The sequence below is a fragment of a genome, unplaced genomic scaffold (genome assembly GCF_019419815.1).
Source record: "Pyrus x bretschneideri cultivar Hongxiangsu unplaced genomic scaffold, Pyrus_bretschneideri_v1 Contig25, whole genome shotgun sequence".
Classification (NCBI taxonomy): domain Eukaryota; kingdom Viridiplantae; phylum Streptophyta; class Magnoliopsida; order Rosales; family Rosaceae; genus Pyrus; species Pyrus x bretschneideri.
The window spans coordinates 3,424,595-3,446,343 of record NW_025999557.1 but is presented as its reverse complement, the minus strand read 5'-3'; the positions used below and the strand labels follow the sequence as shown (position 1 = coordinate 3,446,343).

The 21,749-nt window shown below is 36.9% G+C and overlaps 1 protein-coding gene across 1 annotated transcript; it reads left to right on the top strand.

Annotated features, from left to right (window-relative positions):
- The first annotated feature begins 9,272 nt into the window (after positions 1-9,272).
- LOC103931546 (putative callose synthase 8) lies at positions 9,273-21,034 on the top strand. The gene is made up of 41 exons (XM_048586989.1): positions 9,273-9,609; positions 10,111-10,211; positions 10,486-10,607; positions 10,741-10,825; positions 10,980-11,093; positions 11,249-11,368; positions 11,517-11,609; positions 11,705-11,796; positions 11,945-12,071; positions 12,235-12,372; positions 12,450-12,526; positions 12,660-12,813; positions 12,929-13,057; positions 13,143-13,260; positions 13,393-13,721; positions 13,808-13,860; positions 13,949-14,009; positions 14,390-14,471; positions 14,552-14,601; positions 14,778-14,864; positions 14,939-15,070; positions 15,144-15,238; positions 15,318-15,402; positions 15,495-15,655; positions 15,823-15,946; positions 16,047-16,141; positions 16,222-16,372; positions 16,468-16,619; positions 16,857-16,963; positions 17,048-17,170; positions 17,258-17,326; positions 17,426-17,594; positions 17,696-17,807; positions 17,958-18,077; positions 18,151-18,266; positions 18,425-18,508; positions 18,627-18,739; positions 18,819-19,048; positions 19,140-19,988; positions 20,335-20,520; positions 20,598-21,034. The coding sequence occupies exons 1-41, from the start codon at positions 9,387-9,389 to the stop codon at positions 20,826-20,828; spliced, it is 5,859 nt and encodes a 1,952-aa protein (XP_048442946.1). The 5' UTR covers positions 9,273-9,386; the 3' UTR covers positions 20,829-21,034.
- Positions 21,035-21,749: the final 715 nt, after the last annotated feature.

Below are 21,749 nucleotides of genomic sequence, written 5' to 3'. Positions count from 1 at the left end.
GCCAGGTGCATGCGTTGCTTACAACTAATTTTAGAAATATTTTTGCTCTATCACCTTAAAGTGATGGTGATGCTCATCACTCTAAAATGATGGTGATGCTCATTATTTTAATGATTATCATTAGATAAGTTTGATTTAATCTATCTACTACACCAATTTCAAAAAAAATAGTAATCTACTAACAGTAACTAATAGGATGGTGATGATTAACCACCACTTTAGGATGGTGAGAAAAATACACTCTCTAATTCCAACTAATCACACGTTACCACAGCAAAGATGAAGATGGATGGAGTCGATAGGGGATCTGAAAAGTTGGTCCATAATTTAGTGCACAATAATTAATGGACATCACCTCATGGTCTGTGGGATCATTCACCATCTTAATTATTTACAAGCATTAAACATATTGCGATCTAAATCTTTAAACACCACCGAACATGTTTGGGTGGCACCATATGCTTCTAAGCAAGACTTGGAAGGAAAAGAAAAAGGAAAATTCTATGTATAATAATGTATTATTTTATATGTTATAATGTGATAGACGATAATCGATATATTTTATTTATATTAATAAAACAACAAATAAATGTGTTATAGCATAGAACAATAACATCACGTGGTTGTATTTTGGGTATACCAAAAAATTCTTAAAATAGATATATGTTAACCCATTATTATATATATGTCGGAGCCACTTGTTGATCACTCATTCATACGTTTGTCAAAAGAAAACTCAACATAACATGTGAAAGACATTTTATGTGTTATCAGATATAATTGGGCACCCCACATAACTGATTCTTTGTTAAAATTAGTAACATCGATCAATTATATGTACATAGCTGCCTACTTGGTATCAATTATTTACTTATAAAATTGAAACGAGAGCATCAAACTTCACATCACCAAAGCAAAAGAATCCAAAGAGGATTCTTTTCCCTCTTTTTTTTTCCTCTCCTTCCATCATCTCTTATTTGAACGGTTATGCTTAAATTATGTCAACATCTTATATTAATTTTTTATAGAAAGAGAACGAAATAGAGAAGGTAAGAAAAGGGAATGAAAAGAGATTGATAAAGGAAGGAAGAGAATCCTAGTCCGAAATCAACATTATTTTAATAATATTGTCAAAGAATGTATCCCTTCAAGTAAGCATTTGGGACAGTACCAGCTGACCACCCTTAATTATTTTTAAATTATTGTTGGTTTGGTGATCCTTCAGCCAAAGATATGTTCTGCCGTACCTTGTATGGCCATATTCAATACATGCATGATGTTGCATTTTTGTGAGAATGTGAAAGTAAAAGAGTCTCAAATTAATAAAATGAAAAACCTTGCAAGGGCTTATAAGAGATTGTGCTACTTCCTATATTGCCAATTGGTTCGAATCTTAGCTTTCTTCATGGTATTAGAGCCAGGTTTTCCCACGTGTGAAGTCCAACGGCAACACGTGCTCCACGTCACTTGAGTTGTGTTGACGTGTTAGGCAAGAAAATTTGCCACACGTGAGGGAGCGTATTGAGAGTGAATTTCACATTGATGAGAGGAGGGACCTTGCATGTGCTTATAAATAGTTGGGCTATTCCCCATATCGCCAATTGGTTTTATATATGGTGGAACCTCAACTGCTTCATGGTATCAGAGCCAGATTGGCCCATGTGTGAAGCCCAATGGCCGCACATGCTTCACGTCACCCAATTCATTTTGTCTACTTGTTTGGCTTGAAAATTCGTCACACATGAAGTGGCGTGTGAGAATGTGAAGGTAAAAGAGTCTCACATTGGTGAAAGGACAAACCTTGCAAGGGTTTTAAGAGATTGGGCTACTCCCCATATTACCTATTGGTTTTATGGAGGAACCTTAATTTCTTCATGGTATCAGAGCTAGGTTGGTCCACGTGTGAAGCCCAACGGCCGCACTCACTCCACGTCACCTAGTTCATGTTGCTCACGTGTTTGGCTTAAAAATTCGCCAGAGGGGGCTTGTGAGAATGTGAAGGTAAAAGAGTCCCACATAATTAGTGAAAGGAAAAACCTTACAAGGGCTTATAAGAGATTAAACTGCTCCCTATTTTACCAATTGATTTTATGATAGAACCTTAACTTTCTTCAGCATTTTGGCTTGCTTTGCAAACAAGCTAGATATACTTTAGACTCGACAATGAGATATTTGTTTAATGGTGAAATGTGAAGTTGTCCGTTGTTTAACATGGATGTTTCATCATTACATAATCCCCTATATCTCTTCATAATAGTCTATTTTTTGTCCATATGTTACGTAATGTGTTGTTAAACTGTTAATATAACTGACATATTCAAATAAAATTGACTTCATTTGATTATTGGTTACATAACACATGAGTTTTAATATACATACTATATAGTGTTATCAAGTTGTTCAAATTATCATCAATTTAAACCACATATTTCTTCGTATCGCCGGACTTCTCAAAAAAAAATGTTAATATATCAACATTAACATATGGTTTGATAAGAAAACATAGAAAACTATTTGTTCATGTGCACATGATTGGCCAGTCCACAATGAAAGGTCGCTCGTGGTCATATGCGCATATAAAGTCCCACCTCTCTTGGGGGGAATCATATAGCAAATACACAAATCTTTAAGGGCCAAAATCTCACTTCTTGAGCTTGGCTTTTCCTTAAAACTCTATTTTCTTCAATTGTTTTCTCCTTCAAGGGAATATAAATTTCTTCTGCAAAATGGGTTCTTCCGCCACACTGATCAGAAACTATGCAAGCATGAACGACGACAATGCATATGCTTTCAAGGTTCACGAAGGCATGGAAACAAACGGTGCCATTCTCATGTCGTTGCTAGAAGAATGGCAGGAGGAAGATCGAGATGAGGAGAGATTAAACAGTGTGATCCAATCTCTAGGGGCAGAAATAATCAAAACAACTATGGACAACAATGATTCGAGTAACACAGACTGAATGGATCACCATCGAAGATTTGGAAGATAGTAACTTGTGGAACGTCGTAGGAGGCTTGGGCGGTCAGGATTGCTTACGATCGCCTTCATCAGATGATTGCAATCCGTAGGCGATCCGTTGAGATGGTTTGAAATGGATCAGGTGGCTTGCTCACCAAGTAATGACATGAATTGGTATGTGGATTCTTGTGAGTATGATCAGATGGATAATTGTCCAAAAGATCGTTGTGAATGGGTTCGTGATTATTCTCATGTTTATTGTAATGGAGTTGGCATAGAAGAGGAGCATGTGTACAGCTCTATATGGCAGGAAACAGCATATGATTCAATTACGTATGACTAAGCTAAAGAGATTTTTTGCCCATATGTAAATTTTAATTTGAAAGCCTTACAGATTTTTCGATTCAGATATATCATATATGTATCTGCATAATCTAATTTCCTCGAGATCTAAGAAGCAAATAGATTTATTTTTGCAAAAAACGCTTGTGAACAGAAGTGCTTTAAACATAATCCTTCTGAACTCAGGAAGCTGAACTTCAAAACTCAAATCTCTAGAAACCTAAGGTTGCATATTGAAAAATTCAACTTGACAAGTCATCAAAGCCCTTTGGAACATTAGAAACTCCTTGTACAACTCGTTCTCTTCCGTAAACAAAAGACCTGTATAAATTGTCAACTTGTTCAAAACTTCACCATATTTCAACAAATACTTTGCCAATCCAATCTCAGCACGTCATCCCATGAATCCCCTAATGGAGATGGTCTTGAGGTGTGACCGCACGCAACAGGGTGGCTTACATAAGCCTATCGGATTATGGTCTGAATCGTCTTCATTGCATTTGGTTCTCTGAAAGCCATTTAAACAAATGTGTGAAACGAGAATCTTTAAAAGCTGCATTTGGCGGCATGTAGGATAAGTGTACACAGATATTACTTACATCTTCTAAGACAATATCTTCCAGATTACTTGAGCCGTGGAGAAACGCAGCTAACACTTTCCAGTATGGGTCATCACGAAAAACCAGCTTCAATGGCCGCAAATTAGGACAAGAGGGGACAACCAAGCCCTTCGTGAAAGTTAAACAAGTATAGAAATTCAATATATGCTTGTCCGTATATAACATTAGAATGATACATTACCAAATTTGCTCATATTATATGCAGTTTGAGGAATTTAATTTTTGGGATTCATGTAGCACGTAAAATAAATCAAACTCATTCAACCACACAAAATAATCTATTCTTCACTGCTTAGATAGGGCTTTCAATCAGTACTTAACTACAATGAAAGTAAAAGAATCAAGAGAATTGTTAAGAACGGAAATGAGGCGATGAGGAGGATGTCAGCCTTTGAATCTTCTTAAATTTGATATACTAATTCTTAGTTAGTATATCAAGGAAATCGAAAAGTCTTCCTTATTTGCTTTTGTTTTTGAGAATGAAAGATGAAAATCCTCCTAAATAACTTCCATTTTATTTTCTTTCATTCGTTTATTTCAAAACCTATTTACAATTTTTCATCTGTTAATGTGTCCAGCCACCTTTGGTTCCCCCGTAAGCGTAACCCACCTTTATCATCAACCCGTCCAACTCTTTGTCATCCATCCCATTTCTCAAACCTAGTATCTTATCTACCAAACATAGTGTAAAAGAACAAGAGTGAGGCTATGCTTACCTTGAAAAGACATGCCCAATCAAGAAACAAATACTTGACAGTGCAAATTCCCTTCAAAAACTTAAAGTAGGGTTTAGGACCGATGTAGGAAGACCTTCCTTCATTTATAATACTGGCCTTGACTAGAAATTTTGCATTCTCCACGTAATACGTTAAACCATGATCTTGCTTGAGATAAACGCTTTCAAGATTAGGGGCATCGATAACAAAGTTGCATTCAGACAAAAAACAATGAAAGGACTCGCTGATTCTTAATCTCTTCGGTTTAGGCAAAGAAATGGAATACACTTGTACATAACTCTTATTGTCATGTCTAAGATTATTCCCATCTATAGTCAAGTCTTCAAGGTCAGGGCAGTAAGATAAACACTTCTCTATTGTTAACTGCTTTAGCTATGTTACGGTCGAATCGGACCTTATCATCCGTATCAGCCACTCAGGTACTGGTTTCCTTCTGTGTATGCTCTGTCATACCACCACCACTCGTTTCACTGCTACGGATGCTCGAGTCTCAGCTTTGGAAGCTTCAGTGGGAAGGATACCACCGACTATCCAAGCCTCGCTCTCCGATCGAAGCCAAACTGGCGGTGTGTTTTGAGCAGTTCCGGCACGAACTATCTTATGATGGTGGGGGAGATTCTTCCTTAGAACCAGCACATGCTCATCCTCTGATAGTTGCTAATGATGCCAAACTTTGCGATCTCGAGCCACACCGAATCCTTCGTCGTGAGATCTATGATGGTGGTGTTAACTACATTGCAGAAGATGATGAATTGGTACAGAAGAAGAGGAAGATGAAAGAGAGAAACAAGAGAGATTGTATTGATTGATTGGAGAAAATGTATACAATTGAACTTAAGAAAGTGATAGCTATACAATTCCTTATAAAGCCATATATCCTAATTACAATAATACCCTTCTAACTACACTAACAAACTCCACTACTGAAATAGTACCATGTGGCATTTATGTTATTACTAAACATTTAAGTTATTATGCAGAGGTCATTTTCCTCGTCACCAATGGCAACATCAAATTGATTTTCCTCAATTCGTTGATGGTGACAATCCATTAGCCTAGATCTACAAGGCGGAGTAATTTTTTGCTTATTACAATACCGCCGAGCATCAAAAGGTTGTTACAGTGTCATTTCACCTTGATGGTGAGGCCTTGAAATGTTTGAGATGGATGGATCGACTTCAATCCATTCTAGGTGGAAAGATTTCACCAAGGCTTTCTCTAGGGAGTTTGAACCATCTAAATTTGAGGACAATGCTTCAAATTGCACCAAATAGGTATTCTCATGTATTTTTAAGGACTATATCACGGAGTTTCGTAAATTGGCAAATCGTACTAGTAATATAAGCTCTATTTTGCTTAAGAGTTGTTTTCTGGGTGGTTTGAAGCGTAATTAAATTATGATGTGAAGTTGTTGAGGCCTTCCAATGTTCATGAGGCTACAGCTATTGCTGTGCAAATTGATACAAAATTGGCCGAGCTTAAGCCTATTCCTCAAAAGTTAACAACAGTAGCAAAACCTCAACTCTTGGCCTTACCTAATGTTCCAGTCTCTAGGGCTAGGCAGGGTGTACTTCCATTAAAAAAATTGGTTCCTGCTGAATTGCAAAGCAAGAAAGAAAAAAAGGAATGCTGGTTCTATGATGAAAAATGGGCTAGGGGACATAAGTGTAACGACAATCAGTTGCTAATGTTGGAAGTCGTATCGAACAAAGAAGATGAGGGTAAAATTGAAGAGGAATTGCAGGTTAAGATGCATCAAATGACAATCAGTGAATGTGCTTTCTAGGACACTAATGCCAATCCAAAAGTGCAAACTAAGGAGGTGGATGGTCTAGTTAGGAATCAACCTGTGAGGATTCTACTTGATTTAGGTAGCGCTCATAATTTAATTGACTTTAGACCGGTCAAAAAATTAGGGTGGCAGTTGCACAATACTAAACCATTTGAGGTAATGATTGCTGATGGAGGCAAGGTTAGGGGCCAAGCCTGTTGTTGTTGGCAGTTCCAGGCAGGGAAAGTCAACAAGAATGGCTTTAAATATGATTACTCTACTCTAACTAATACTGAGGTCTTTTGTGGAAAAACCTACACCTGACGGATTGGGCAGATATTAAAGTTGGGGACAGTATCAGTGTCGTTAGAGTGGAGCCCCCTGGACCGTCGATCTAAAAAAATTCCAACAGTTGTAAGAGTACTCCCATGAGGGTCAGGCGATATTAGGGTCGGGCAATATGACTGTGAGATAGACCTTACTCTCTTCCTCTGGGAGGCCGTGATGTGATACTAGGAATACAATGGCTCTGTTCAGTAAGTCCAGTGCGTTGGGAGGCTCCAACTTCTAGAAGAATTTTCAGTAGCTGCTGTTATTAGTATTTTTTGTGTCAATATATTAGTTGCACAGAAAGAACAGTGTAAAATTCCTTTTGGTGGTTACTGGCATGGCCAACCAGGTGTCGATTCAACCAACCACGAACATGCCCGCCATAGGCATCAGCGATGGTCTTTTGATATCTTACGGCAATGAAAAAGTCTGTAGAAACTTGGTTCTCTTAAAGTTTGCTCTTTGACCTTCAAATTATAGACATGCATAGTTGTTTACATTATTTCATGCCTTTGCATTTCTTAACCCTTCAACTTTTGATAGCTTTTTAGGTACGTATGGTTGTTTCTTGTCTTGTTTTCTGTTTGATTAGCCAGCCTTCCTGTTGTTGGAAGACAACTAATTCTAAAGTTAGAAACAATGCTATGACTGATGACTTTCATCATTAATATTATATTAATAAATTTGTAAAGAAATTGAAGCACTCACACTTTACAATTTAAAATAAAAATATGTACTACTTTTGATAGATGCTTAATGAACAGAGTAATTTAGAACATGATTTTCATTTGAATAACGAATCTACCCTTAAATATGATTCTTTTTCCTACTATAGTAGCCTTCTTGAGATGATTGCATATGAGTAACCCTAGACACTAGCGGAGTTGGGTGTGCAAAACGTGCAATGGCATAGGCCTGAATTTATGAGAGCCTTAAAAAAATTTCATCCTCATGTATATTACATATGAATATAAGTATTTTAATAAAAAGTTTTTGATTAAAAGAAAAATCATAATCATATGATGAATACAAACGTATTTCTGTATCTCTCTTTCAGTCGTGCTCCCTTTTTCATGGATGAGTCCTATATCTTAATTTCATGGCAATTGGAGATTATGCAATTCATAAGAGTGAGATACTGATTTCGATTAAGTTTGAAAGTTGAATGATGAATTATGTATGAATGTATTGTCAAAACAATTATTATTTTTAATTAGGAGGACCTTTTTATTTAATTTGCACAGAGCCCATAAAATGTCACAGACGACTCTAATGCTAGAAGACCGATTTGAGGAGAGATTTTTCAGTGTGACTGGAACACGGGGTGGTGCACCACATGTTATTATACCAATGGTAGAATATATGTGCTAAAAAGTTAATAACTTAAAAAATACAATTTCTCACCACTTATATAAAAACACGTTATGTATCACTCATGTTCTCGTCACAATGAAAAATTTCTCTGATTTGAGACCATATTATATTAGCTAACCATAATGGAATGCTACAATTGAAAATATGCACATACTTATACTAGTTGATGTAAATCCCATATTTTGTTAGTGGGTACATATATATTATTGGGCCTTTGTATGGTTTGTATGTATATTCAAAAGATTGTGGATGAAAATAATGGTAAAACTCTTTACATAGTGTAGTAGATTCTTCCTTTTAAATTATAAGGAGGAAGATTTAAATTTTAGTGCAGAAAATACAACATTAACTCTAATTAATTTAGCTAAACTAATTATGTCTGTATTACTCCTAATATTAAAAACACAACACATGAACATTTGCTCATCTCGGTCCAAATTTGAGATGTAGAAGCCCTTTCAATCATGATTACTAAAATACTAGACATGACATTTGAGTACGTGTGTCATTGGAAACTTTCTGAAACAAAATTAGGGAGCTAGTCGCATCCAACTTTTATATCTTCCTACCTAACAAAATTTTAGAATTCTCCCCCTCAGTCATTTATTCTTTCAAGTAGACCCTCATCAAATAAACTTAAATTTACGTTCTCTTTTCCTCTTCTCACTTCTCATCCACCCGGTCTATCGTGAAAGCAAGTTCACCTCATTAATACAATAATAACCCGTCAATTGGGCGAATAAGGCAATGAGTGCCATCTCCATCACACTTTGGCTATTATGTAAAATTTTAGTATTTATCTAATAAACATTCAATAGATTTTTCATTTTTCTCTGATGTAGAAGGTTTTTTTTTTAATATATGTACGTAATGTATAAGATACAAGAATATACGAATTGGGCTTGGATTCGTTCACTCGTGGGAGAAACGCGCAATCATTTCACAACCCCCTTGGCTCTTTACCCATAAACTATAAAGTGAAGGAAACTGCTCATGACAAACTTCCAAACGAAGAAATTCATGTAGTTCCCTCTCTCAAAAGAGAAAGCAAAACACAGCTCCAAAAGCAAAAGCAAAAAAGATAACAAATCCTCTTTGCTAATCACACTGTATAAAGCAAAAGGCACTTCTCACTAGCCAAATCTGACCACATTAAGCAAACAACTCATGCAGAAGATCCCACTTATATACTATGAACCCGTGTCAGATTCTCCCTTGTTCACAATCCCACCATTCCTGTTGAGCTCCCAGCAATGTCTGAGATTGTGCTTGCAGAGCCTATCTATGAAGGCGACCTGGAAGAGCCGCAAGGGCCCGTTACACGGGCCATTACTATGGGCTCTACAAGTTATCACAATCATGTTCCTGAACCCTTTGAGAGCGAGAGATTGCCTGCTACTCTGGCTTCTGAAATCCAGAGGTTTCTGCGTGTTGCAAACTTGATCGAAATCGAGGAGCCCCGTATTGCTTATCTGTGTGAGTTGTTAAGTTTTGTTTTGTTTTTTTCTTTTTGGTTTGTTTTATAAGGTGTCAGTTACAAAGGGGTGAGAGATTTTTTGATAAATTTGGAGGTTTTCTTGATTAGCAAGTAAGTCAAATCAACATTAGAAAACTGATAATAGTTTTGTAACATGAAGTTGAGTTGTAATTTTTGTTCTTTTGACTCTCAAATATTTATACTTAAGGTTGCAGAAATTCAATCTGTTCACCTCAATTTAGAATTTTAAAGGGGTAAATCAATTAGTAAGTTGGAATTTCGATAGATGATACGAAAAATGGTTGATGTAATGACGTTTGAGATTATTTTGAAAAAAAAATGCTTTCCCTCTTCTTTTCCTTGAATTTCAATTTGCTTTTGGAAGATACGTTTGAATCTTTTCTCAAGGATAGCAGAATTCGATGTTATAAGTGGTTTCGTTGTGAGTTAAAATTTATTCACGAACCAGTAGCTTTGTCTGAGTGATTTTTATGGAGCAGGCCGCTTTCATGCCTTTGAAATAGCACATAACATGGACCGCAATTCCACTGGTCGGGGTGTTCGACAATTCAAAACTTCCCTTCTCCAGCGACTTGAACAGGTAGTTATACATATCAAAGTATAGTATACAAAAATATGCAACTGCTAACAGGGAAATTGCATAACTTTCATGTATGGAGTAGGATTAGGTCGAAGATAGTTCCCTTCTCTGGCGTTTCTGTGTTTCAGTTGGAAGTATATACTGTGTTTTTCCTGTGTATGTAAACTTCTTGATTCTACCAGTATTTGTGGAAGCAAAAAAGTTGATTTCTTCTGGGGTGGAATATAATCTTTCACAATTTTGACATTTTTTTCTTGTTTTTTATGGTTTACAGGATGAAGAAACTACAATAAGCAAACGGAAGGAAGAGAGCGATATACGTGAGCTGAGACGTGTCTATCATGCTCACAAAGAGTACATCATTAAACATGATAGAGCGTTTCATTTGGAGAATAGGTAAATACATCCACACGTACATTATATGCATATGTATGTTTCGGGATATTCAACTTGGTTTCTAATAAACTAAAAGTATCAAATAGTTTTGTCTGCTAAGCACAATTCATTTGTGGCAATTGATCTGAATCAGACACAGAGAGCAGTTGATAAATGCACGTAGAATCGGCTCTGTTTTGTTTGAAGTTCTAAAGAGAGTTTCAAATACAAACCCTCAGGTATTTTCCCCTTTCTGTTTCGATTTTGTTTTTCTGTATTCTTCTTGTAGGCACATTTTATATGATCATAAAAGTGATGCTTTTGTTCTTTTCTTTTATACCTGAAATGCGTATGTCTTATGTTTCCGTTTGATTTATATATATTATCCCGTAGGCACTTGCTAATAGAGGTCGCATCCAGAAAAAATCTAATGATCTCTTCGTGCCATATAATATTCTACCACTCGATCATGGAGGTATTCAGCAAGCAATTATGCAACTACCTGAGGTATGATTTTGTATGTTAGATAAAAGTTCTATTTCTTTTCCGGAACTTTTACTTATGTAGAATGATCCAAGTGGTCATATCAGTATATGATAGTGCAGGTCCTATGAAATTGTAAATTTGGTCGAGAATGCTAATAATCTAACGAAATGATACAGATTAAGGCTGCACTAGCTGCTATTCGCAATATTCGTGGTATACCTTCGGCCAATGATTTTCAGAAACATGGGGATTTCATTGATATGTTTGATTTTCTTCAGTACTGCTTTGGATTTCAGGTAATCTCTTCCAAAGTTTCTATTTAATTTTCTCCCCACTACCAGGCCTACCCCCTTCTACTTGGCCAGTTAGACATGCACGACATAGTTTTCTCTGTTCTGTGAATCTTCCTTTCATAAATTTGATTCATATGATATCTTATGTCAGGAGGGAAATGTCACCAATCAGAGGGAACATCTACTTCTACTCCTTGCTAACATTCACATACGAAAAACTCATAAGCCGGCATCTGTCTCAAAGGTTCTTCTGTCGTCAGAGTTTATACGTCTTGGTTTAACACTATATTTCTTCTGTTTTTTTCACTTTTTGTGCCATTCTTATTCTTATGATACCAGTTAGAAGATGGTGCAGTGGATGAGTTAATGCGCAAATTTTTTAAAAATTATACAAACTGGTGCAAATTTTTTGGTAGGAAAAGCAACATCCGGTAAGATTAAATTATCTGCTTTCCACCTACGTCAAAAGACACACTGAAATTTCCTGCTCTTTTGTGATTGCTTCTGTTTCACCAATTTGAAGTTCTTAAACTTGTGTACATGACTCCTTACTATAAGTTACATTGTTTACGGGTGTAGGTTGCCTTATGTGAAACAAGAAGCACAACAGTATAAACTTTTATATCTAGCGCTTTACCTTCTTATCTGGGGGGAGGCTGCAAATCTGCGATTCATGCCAGAGTGTCTATGTTATATTTTTCACCATGTAAGTTTACTGTCTCTTTCGATTTAGTAGCTCCATATGACTGAATCTAATTTCATGTTCTTATTTCCCATTCAAATACATCTCGAGTCTTGACATTTATTTCACTTGATGAATTCTTTTCCGTAGTATAACTGTCACTTATTATTTTCTTGTTTTCTTGAAGATGGCATATGAGTTACATGGTATGCTAACTGGTGCTGTTAGCTTGACAACATGGGAGAAAGTCATGCCAGCTTATGGAGGCCAGCCCGAGTCTTTCCTCAACAATATAGTTACCCCCATATACACGGTTATAAGCGAGGTACTTTGTGAATGCACCCTAATTTTTCAGTTGAGCCCGTTCTGTAGTTATTCATTTTTGGTCTAATGAAACTGAAGGAAGCCAAGAAAAGCAAAGGTGGGACAACTGACCATGCCATGTGGAGAAACTATGATGATCTGAATGAGTATTTTTGGTTAGAACTGAACTTGATCTTCTATCTATTTCCATATATATATATGTTAATACTGCTGCATTTGATCCAAATTTGTCTCCCACCGAGTTAGAATCATGAGTCGCGAGGCTGTAAATCTGCCCTTCTTTTGCAGGTCTCCTGATTGTTTCGAAATAGGTTGGCCCATGCGTCTAGACCATGATTTCTTCTGCACTCAACCTTCAAAGAAACCAAAACCCAAGAAGGCTTCAGAATCCACTGGTTCTGTAGAAGAAAGGAGGGAAGACGGGGAGGAAGTGGAAGTGGGGGTATATTATATCACAATCATATTACTGCTCTCTGTTCAGGATTGCAGTTAATGAATTAACAGATCCATAATTTGATAATTCTTGTTCATGTCTCACATGTTTTCTTTTGTCACAGGCTACTAATAAAGAAGAAGATCGCGAGCCCCAATGGTTAGGGAAAACAAATTTTGTAGAAGTCCGTTCATTTTGGCAAATTTTTAGAAGCTTTGACAGAATGTGGAGCTTTTTAATTCTTTCACTTCAGGTGAACATTTTTTCAGTCTGAATGCTTTACCAAGCACCTTCTGACAATGATTCCCGTGTGCTTAATGGTTCCTTTTGCTTTGTAGGCATTGATAATTATGGCATGCCATGAATTGGAATCTCCACTTCAACTGTTTGACAAGGTTATATTCGAGGATGTCATGAGCGTATTTGTCACATCTGCGTTTCTTAAACTCTTACGAGGTATAATTTTTATTACAATCACTGTACTGAACAATAGGCTAAGTAGAATGACTAGAATGTCGTTTATGTGCTCGTTATTTTTCCATTTCGTTTTGGGGAATTTCTTAACCTAATAGAGGGTTGGGGTTGCAGCAATGCTCGACATTGTATTTACATGGAAAGCCAGACAAACAATGGAATTCTCTGGAAAAGTAAGACATGTTATGAAGCTGGTTGTTGCAGCGATATGGACTATAGTTCTTCCTGTTTATTATGGAAATTCCAGAAGAAAATATACTTGTTATCCTGCACGATATGGAAGCTGGCTTCAGGAGTGGTGTTTCTCCTCCTATATGGTTGCAGTTGCAATTTATTTGATGACTAACGGGGTTGAGATGGTGCTGTTTTTGGTTCCTTCTATTCGCAAATACATCGAGATCTCAAATTACCGAATGTGCACTATTTTGTCTTGGTGGACACAGGTAGGTTTATCTTATGCAACTCTCAGATTGAATTTTGGTTTTGGACATTGTCGATATATATTGAAAATTTTGTTCTGATCGTGCAGTCTGGATTATATATTGGTCGTGGGATGCAAGAAAGCCAGCTTTCAGTTTTGAAGTATATACGAAACCCTATGATAAATTTTTGTTACGTACCTTTGCTTTTATACATTGTGCCCTAATATGATGTCTTTCTTATTACTTAGGTATACAGTGTTTTGGGTGCTAGTACTACTGAGCAAATTTTCTTTCAGCTACTTCTTCGAGGTGGGTTCTACCATCACTGCATCTGTTATCCTAAAGGACTGTAATTAATCTTTCAAGAAAGTTTAGGCGACGATAAATATATTCACTTATTCAAAGGAAATGGTTTTCAAAAGATAGCCAAATAATATGAAAAACATTAGTTTCGAAAAGTCAAATATCTGGAAAATGTGGTTGTATCAATATTAATGCCAGTCTCTTGATATAGCTAGTTCTAGTAATTGGATTCACAAAGTTCAGTAGGTATCATTGGGAAATGAGGTTTCCTTCTCTGTTCGAAACTGAAGTATCTTCTTTGAGTTTTAGATTCTTTTTGACGATGTGTTTTTGTACATAATTTTCTGAACGTTTATTTGCTTGCAATGGCCTATGGAACAATGCAGATAAAACCGCTCATAGAACCAACGAAACGGATCATTAAACTTAGTGTGAAACATTATGAGTGGCACGAGCTTTTTCCGACAGGTAAATACCATATTTTTTTACATAGTGAGTATAGGGAGTTGAAGATTTTCGATTATACTAAAGAATTTGTCCTATTGCAGTTCAGAGTAATGCCGGTGTAATTGTTGCTGTATGGGCTCCAATCGTAGTTGTGAGTTTTGTTTAAAGTATCTAAAGTAGTTCCGTTTGATGTTCAATCTTCTGTCTTTTCAGATGATAGAAGTGCAATTTAATAGGTTGGCAGCTCATTAGCATCATAACGATATGCATATTGATGCTGATATACCCGAAACTCACGTGTGGTTATTTCTGTTTTCTTCTTATAAGGTGTATTTTATGGACACTCAGATATGGTATTCTGTTTACTGCACAATCTTTGGTGGAGTCTATGGCATATTGCACCACCTTGGTGAGGTAAGCTGTGTTTTTTAATTTTCTTCCCTCCGAAAACATTTTGTTACCTATCTTACTCCTCTTCTGTACTATAGATTCGGACGTTGGGGATGTTGAGAAGTCGGTTTCACACTTTGCCTTCTGCATTCAATGTTTCCCTTATCCCACCCTCATCAAGAAATGATCAAAAGAGAAAAAACGGTTTCTTTCACAATAAATTCAAAAAGGTACGAGGTTTTAATTGTTCTATCGATCACATTTCTTGAAAAATCTCTTGCTAACTCAATCTCGTATTCTCAGGTCTCAAAGATTGAAAACAATGGCCTTGCAAAGTTTGTATTAGTTTGGAACCAAATTATCAATAGCTTTCGAACGGAGGACTTGATAAACAACAGGTGATTTAACTTGGCACAGGCGTGTGTTTTTCAGCAAAGCTTAACAGAAGGTGCCTTACAAGTTTATTTTCTAAAATAGGGAGTTGGATTTGATGAGTATGCCTATGTCATCAGAACTATTTTCTGGCATAGTTCGTTGGCCTGTTTTCCTTCTTGCGAATAAGGTATCTTCTACATTCAAAACCTTTAAATCGTATCATCGTATCTTTCTTTACTATTTTGGTTCACTTATAGACATCTCTCCTGTACATAATAGTTTTCAACAGCGCTGAGTATCGCAAAGGATTTTGTCGGGAAGGATGAGATTCTTATCAGAAAAATCAAAAAAGACGAGTACATGTACTGTGCTGTGAAGGAGTGCTACGAATCCTTGAAGTACATCCTCGAAATCCTCATTGTTGGTGATCTTGAAAAAAGGTAGAGACATCATCTGAAATCTATGTTTATGAGTGCGTGTGTATGTGCACGCGTGTGGCAGTGTGTTTTCTCTCCTTTTTTAACCTCTTGAAAGAAAACATAATGGAGATTCGTGAGAGTTCCTATTCCCACTTATAATGTATATCGTTTTTCTGAATTTTTATCAGTATTGTATCTGCCGTGCTGACTGAAATTGAAGAAAGCATCGCAAGGTCAAGTCTTCTTGAGGATTTAAGGATGACTGAACTTCCACATCTTCTCGCCAAATGTATCGAGTTGATTGAACTTCTGGTGGTTATTCCAATTCCTGCAAAGCCATTAAACCATTGCCGATCACTTTTAAAAACCCTGACTTTAAGTCATTCTAATCTTTGATATGAAATCTTTTAAGGTTGAGGGAAACGAAGAGCATCACAGTAAAGTTGTGAAGATTCTTCAAGATATATTTGAGCTTGTAACCAACGATATGATGACTAATGGCTCCAGGTTTGGCGTATAAAACTTTGTTTCATTTTGAAGATTCAATTCATTTTGTGCACTTAACAGATATTCATGTAATCCTGCAGGATACTGGATTTGCTGAATTCATTCCAACAAATCGACGTGGACTTTGTTGATTTTAAGAGAACTATTGAACCAGAATTATTTGGATCTGCTGATGACAAGAACTCCATCCATTTCCCTTTGCCAGACGACAGTGCTTCTCTGATTGAGCAGGTGATATTCCTTACCTCCTTCTCATCTTTGTTGATGTTTTCGTTACGATTTTCCTTCTTAAGTTTCATTAGTTTAACCAACTGTTTCAAGTGCAGATCAAGCGTTTCCATCTGTTACTTACTGTCAAGGATACAGCATTGGACATTCCAACTAACTTGGAGGCTCGAAGACGCATATCATTCTTTGCCACTTCTCTCTTTATGAACATGCCCGGCGCACCCAAAGTCTGCAATATGCTGCCTTTCTGGTCTGTTTTCTCCTCTTAACTGTTATTTTCTCATAGGTTTTTCTATGCATTTTTTTCTTTAATTCTGCCATGTATTTAGATCATCATAGGAACATCTTGATGGTGACATTTCAAATTAACAAACAATTGGAGTCGAAAGGAAAATCGTAAATTTTCCAGTTATGAAGAAGCTGATTTTTTATACATAAAAACAACTGCAATCCCATCATCTGTATCTGACCGACTTTTTGTTGATAGTGTTATGACACCACACTTCATGGAGGATATTAATTTTTCAATGAAGGAGCTTCATTCGAGCCAACGAGAGGTCTCCATCATCTTTTACATGCAAAAGATATTTCCAGGTACTGAGATAGTGAATATATTCGTTACGTTGTAGGCTATCCGTTTAGGTTCATCTCTGAACAATTGCCTCTCATATTTCTCAGATGAGTGGAAAAACTTCTTGGAGCGCATGGGTTGTGAAAACTTGGATGGATTGAAAGAGGAAAGCAAGGAGGAAGAGCTTAGGAATTGGGCTTCCTACCGGGGCCAAACGCTAAGCAGAACAGGTGAATATAAGATCTGACATAATCTAAATCCATCAGATCAGTTGATCATTTTAATAACCTCCTTTTTGATGTATATGGTTGTAACAGTTCGAGGAATGATGTACTATAGAGAAGCCTTAAAATTACAAGCATTCCTCGACGTGGCTGAAGATGAAGGTTTGTATTCTGAATCTCTGATGCAAATCTCATTGTAGTTTTTTATTAGACGATTTCAGTAAGCACTTGTATGCCATCTGGCCTATTCTCTTCTTCCAGATATTCTTGAAGGTTATGACGCCGTTGAAAGTAGAAATCACCTGTTATCTGCTCAGCTAGATGCATTAGCAGACATGAAATTCACATATGTACTTACTTGTCAATTGTTTGGATCACAAAAAGCTTCTGGAGATCCACGTGCAAAAGACATTATTGACTTGATGAAAAGGTAATCTGCTACCTGGGAAAGAAAAAAAATTATTGCAGATGTACGGAACTTTTACAGTAAAATTTTAGAAGTCATATGACTCTAGAAATTTTTTCTTGAAGACACCCATCTCTCCGCGTTGCTTACGTTGAGGAGAAAGAAGAGATACGTGGAAAAAAGCCTCAGAAAGTTTATTCTTCTGTATTGGTTAAAGCTGTCAATGATTTTGATCAGGTATGTACAAAAATTATATGGATTAGTATGCCAAATTGGATATTCATGTCAAGCAATTTAAGTAAAGTTCAAATTAGTTTTTATCATATCAACCGTTCAATGCATCGTCCCCAAGTTTTCTTTCATCATATGTGCTGTGATCATTCATAGGAAATATATCGCATAAAGCTTCCTGGTCCACCAACTATTGGAGAAGGGAAGCCCGAAAACCAGAATCACGGGATAATTTTCACTCGTGGTGAAGCTCTCCAGACTATTGATATGAACCAAGTAGGTTCCTTGTCCAGTACCTAAGGATTAGTCATTTTCTTGTTTGTTTCTCTTATACTATCTGCCTTTATAGGATAGTTATCTGGAAGAAGCATTCAAAATGAGAAACGTTCTGCAAGAATTTCTTCAGAACCAAGGACGGAGACCTCCTACGCTACTTGGTTTGAGGGAACACATATTTACAGGAAGGTCAGCTCCTCTAATCCCCTAAACTTCGATTTTGACATCATATGAGATGTGAAATGCATCACTAGCAAATGTATTTCACCTGAGTTTTTATAAACTAATATGTTATTCAGACATTCTTGAACTGTTAAGTCGATTCTTTTTTTTTTCTTTTCTTGCAGTGTTTCTTCTCTTGCTTGGTTCATGTCGTATCAAGAGACAAGCTTCGTCACCATTGGTCAAAGGCTTCTTGCTAATCCCCTCAAGTAACAGATATCTTATTTCCTAAGCTCATTTTTTAATGACATCGAACACACGTGCGCTTGCTTCTGTATCTGTTGTGCGCTATACTTATACATTCTCATTCCTGTTCTCGATAAACAGAGTACGGTTCCATTATGGACATCCCGATGTATTTGACAGACTATTTCACATCACAAGAGGCGGCATAAGCAAAGCATCAAAAACAATTAACCTAAGCGAGGATGTTTTTGCTGGTAAGATTTAGTGATGTTAAAAATCACATTCCTATATTGTTGATATTTCTTCAAGCTGCTTACATAAGATATCATGTAGGATTTAACTGCACTTTACGACGCGGATGTATAACTTATCACGAGTACATGCAAGTTGGCAAGGGGCGTGATGTAAGTCTGAACCAGATATCAAAGTTCGAAGCTAAGGTTGCTAACGGAAACAGTGAACAGACTATAAGCCGTGACATATACCACCTTGGACGCCAGTTTGATTTCTTCCGGATGCTATCATGTTATTTCACAACCATTGGGTTTTACTTTAGTAGCCTGGTAATTCGTTTGAACCCCCAAACAATTTGTTCTTGCTTATTTATTTCTGTTTGAAGTGATTAATCTAAAATTCTGCTATAAAACTTCTCAGATGTCAGTTATTGGAATATACGTCTTCCTTTACGGACAGTTATACCTTGTCCTCAGTGGCTTGGAAAGAGTGATTATAGTTGAAGCGAGACTGCAGAACATACAATCCTTGGAAACGGCTCTTGCATCGCAGTCATTTATACAGCTAGGCCTACTAACAGGATTACCAATGGTGATGGAAATTGGGCTAGAGAAGGGTTTCCTTAACGCATTCAAAGATTTTGTCCTGATGCAGTTGCAGCTGGCTTCTGTTTTCTTCACCTTCTCCTTCGGCACGAAGATACATTATTATGGCCGAACAATTCTGCATGGTGGTGCTAAATACAGACCCACTGGGCGTAAGGTGGTTGTGTTCCATACTAGCTTCACTGAGAACTACAGGTCATATTCAAGAAGCCACTTTGTGAAAGGATTCGAGTTGTTGCTCCTGTTGATTGTTTACGATTTATTTAGGCGGTCTTATCAGAGCAGCATGGCGTATGTATTAATCACTTATTCGATTTGGTTCATGTCAATCACTTGGTTGTTTGCTCCATTTCTTTTTAATCCCTCCGGATTCAGTTGGGAGAAGATAGTAGACGACTGGAAAGATTGGAACAAGTGGATCAGGCAGCAGGGTGGTATTGGAGTTCAACAAGACAAAAGTTGGCAGTCTTGGTGGATGGATGAGCAAGACCATCTTCGCCGTTCAGGGATGACTTCTAGGTTGCTTGAAATACTCCTTTCCGTTCGGTTTTTCCTGTATCAGTATGGTCTGGTCTACCACCTTGACATCTCCCAGAATAGCATGAATTTTCTCGTATATTTGCTTTCATGGATTGTGATCCTCGCAGTTTTCTTGTTAGTAAAGGTAAACCTTATAATCTCCTTCTATTAGAAACTATGCTTATATCTAAGATGCCAACGAAGAAAAAAATCTGTTTGGTCCCTTCTCTTTTCTTTTTGTCTGAGAAATCTGGATTTCGGAATGTCTTTTCGTTTGACATTTACTCAAATTATCTACTTGCCTTCATTCTTTTTGTGACCAATTAATTTCAGAAATTTTCTGACCTAATGCAGTAGCAATGAACATGTGTGTCTAATATCGAGTGCTTTCTTCAAATTGATCATAGGTTACATGAAAAAATAGATCGTCGGTTCCCTTGTATAGCTTTTTGCATGAGTCACTAACACGATCACCTCATCATTCTTCGCAGGCAGTGAATCTCGGAAGGAAACAGTTCAGCGCTAATTATCACCTCGTGTTTAGGCTGTTCAAGGCATTCCTCTTCTTGGGTGTTCTTGCTGTCATACTTGCTCTCTATTTTATATGCAAACTCTCCTGGAAGGACTTAGTCGTCTGCTGTCTAGCATTTTTTCCGACAGGCTGGGGTTTGATATTGGTAAGTTTACGATGACACAGATCCTTTTCCTTTCGGTCTGCATTAGTTCTTTTTCGCTGATAACTTTGTTGGTTCAGTTTGCACAAGCTGTGAGGCCCCTGATAGAGAATACTGGATTCTGGGAATTCACCAGAGTACTCGCCAAGACTTATGACTACGGAATGGGTGTTGCTCTCTTTGCACCTATCGCGGTCTTTTCATGGCTTCCGATTATATCAGCATTCCAGACTCGTTTCCTGTTCAACGAGGCGTTCAACAGGCACTTACAGATCCAACCAATTCTTGCAGGGAAGAAGAAGAACAGATGATTTTAGAAGCTGGCCCTAATTATTCATAGTATATATTGTATAGAGTCATATTATATTGTCAAATCTTATAGGTTTTGGAAATGTGATCACACTGGCACAAAATGGTTTCATATGTTAAAGATAAGGAAAGAAAACATAGTCGATTTAGAAACTTTTGTAAATTATAATGGATCAATAAAATTCTTGGTGACAAATTCAGAAAAGAAGGGAGCGTGCTTTTCTAGTTTTGCCTCAAATGATTCAAATCTTTTCTAGCATGGTTGTAACTTTATGGGGTTCTAGTACATAAAAAGTATGAACCCTCCCCAAGCATTAGGGTGCATTTCAAATTGGTACCGATCTTATAAGACCCTACAAATTCTTTCGCAAACTCAGGAAAACCCTACACATTGTTAATCAGATTGTCAAACCCGAATTGATGACTCATTAATCAGATTGTCAGACTTGAAGTTAATTGATGACTCGTTAACCCCGATTGTCATACTTGAAGTTAATTGATGATGTGACAATTTCAATATGAATTTATTCCCATGAAGAATGGGTGGTCGGTAAAAAGTTTCTTGCTTAAAGTCTAGGAAGCTGAATTTTTTCCTTCTCACTTTCTGTTTAATTTTTTCTGTTCATCTTTTTTAAATCACTGAATATAATAGCTTAAAACATGGGAGTGTTAGAGAATTAAGAGTTGATAAAAGGAAAGTGGCGGCTGAGCCTAATAGCGTGGACTTGTAATTAAGTAGGGCATTAAAGTAATTGATTGTCGGCATGAAGCCTTAACTAGTTGAGATTATGATGGTCTTGGTCTATTCACTTTTGGTGAAATCACATAAAGTGTGCCCTTAAGCCCTCGGGTAGTAGGGTTCACCATCTATCATGGTTGGGTAGCTAATTACTTCGTAAAAGAAGATACCAAGGTGATGGGGT

Bases quoted from the DNA above. Each gene is read 5' to 3' on its own strand.
- LOC103931546 (XM_048586989.1), top strand. From the start codon at position 9,387: ATGTCTGAGATTGTGCTTGCAGAGCCTATCTATGAAGGCGACCTGGAA. The intron at 11,369-11,516 runs GTAATCTCTTCC...ATCTTATGTCAG, and splicing joins AGTACTGCTTTGGATTTCAG to GAGGGAAATGTCACCAATCA. The intron at 12,072-12,234 runs GTAAGTTTACTG...GTTTTCTTGAAG, and splicing joins TATGTTATATTTTTCACCAT to ATGGCATATGAGTTACATGG.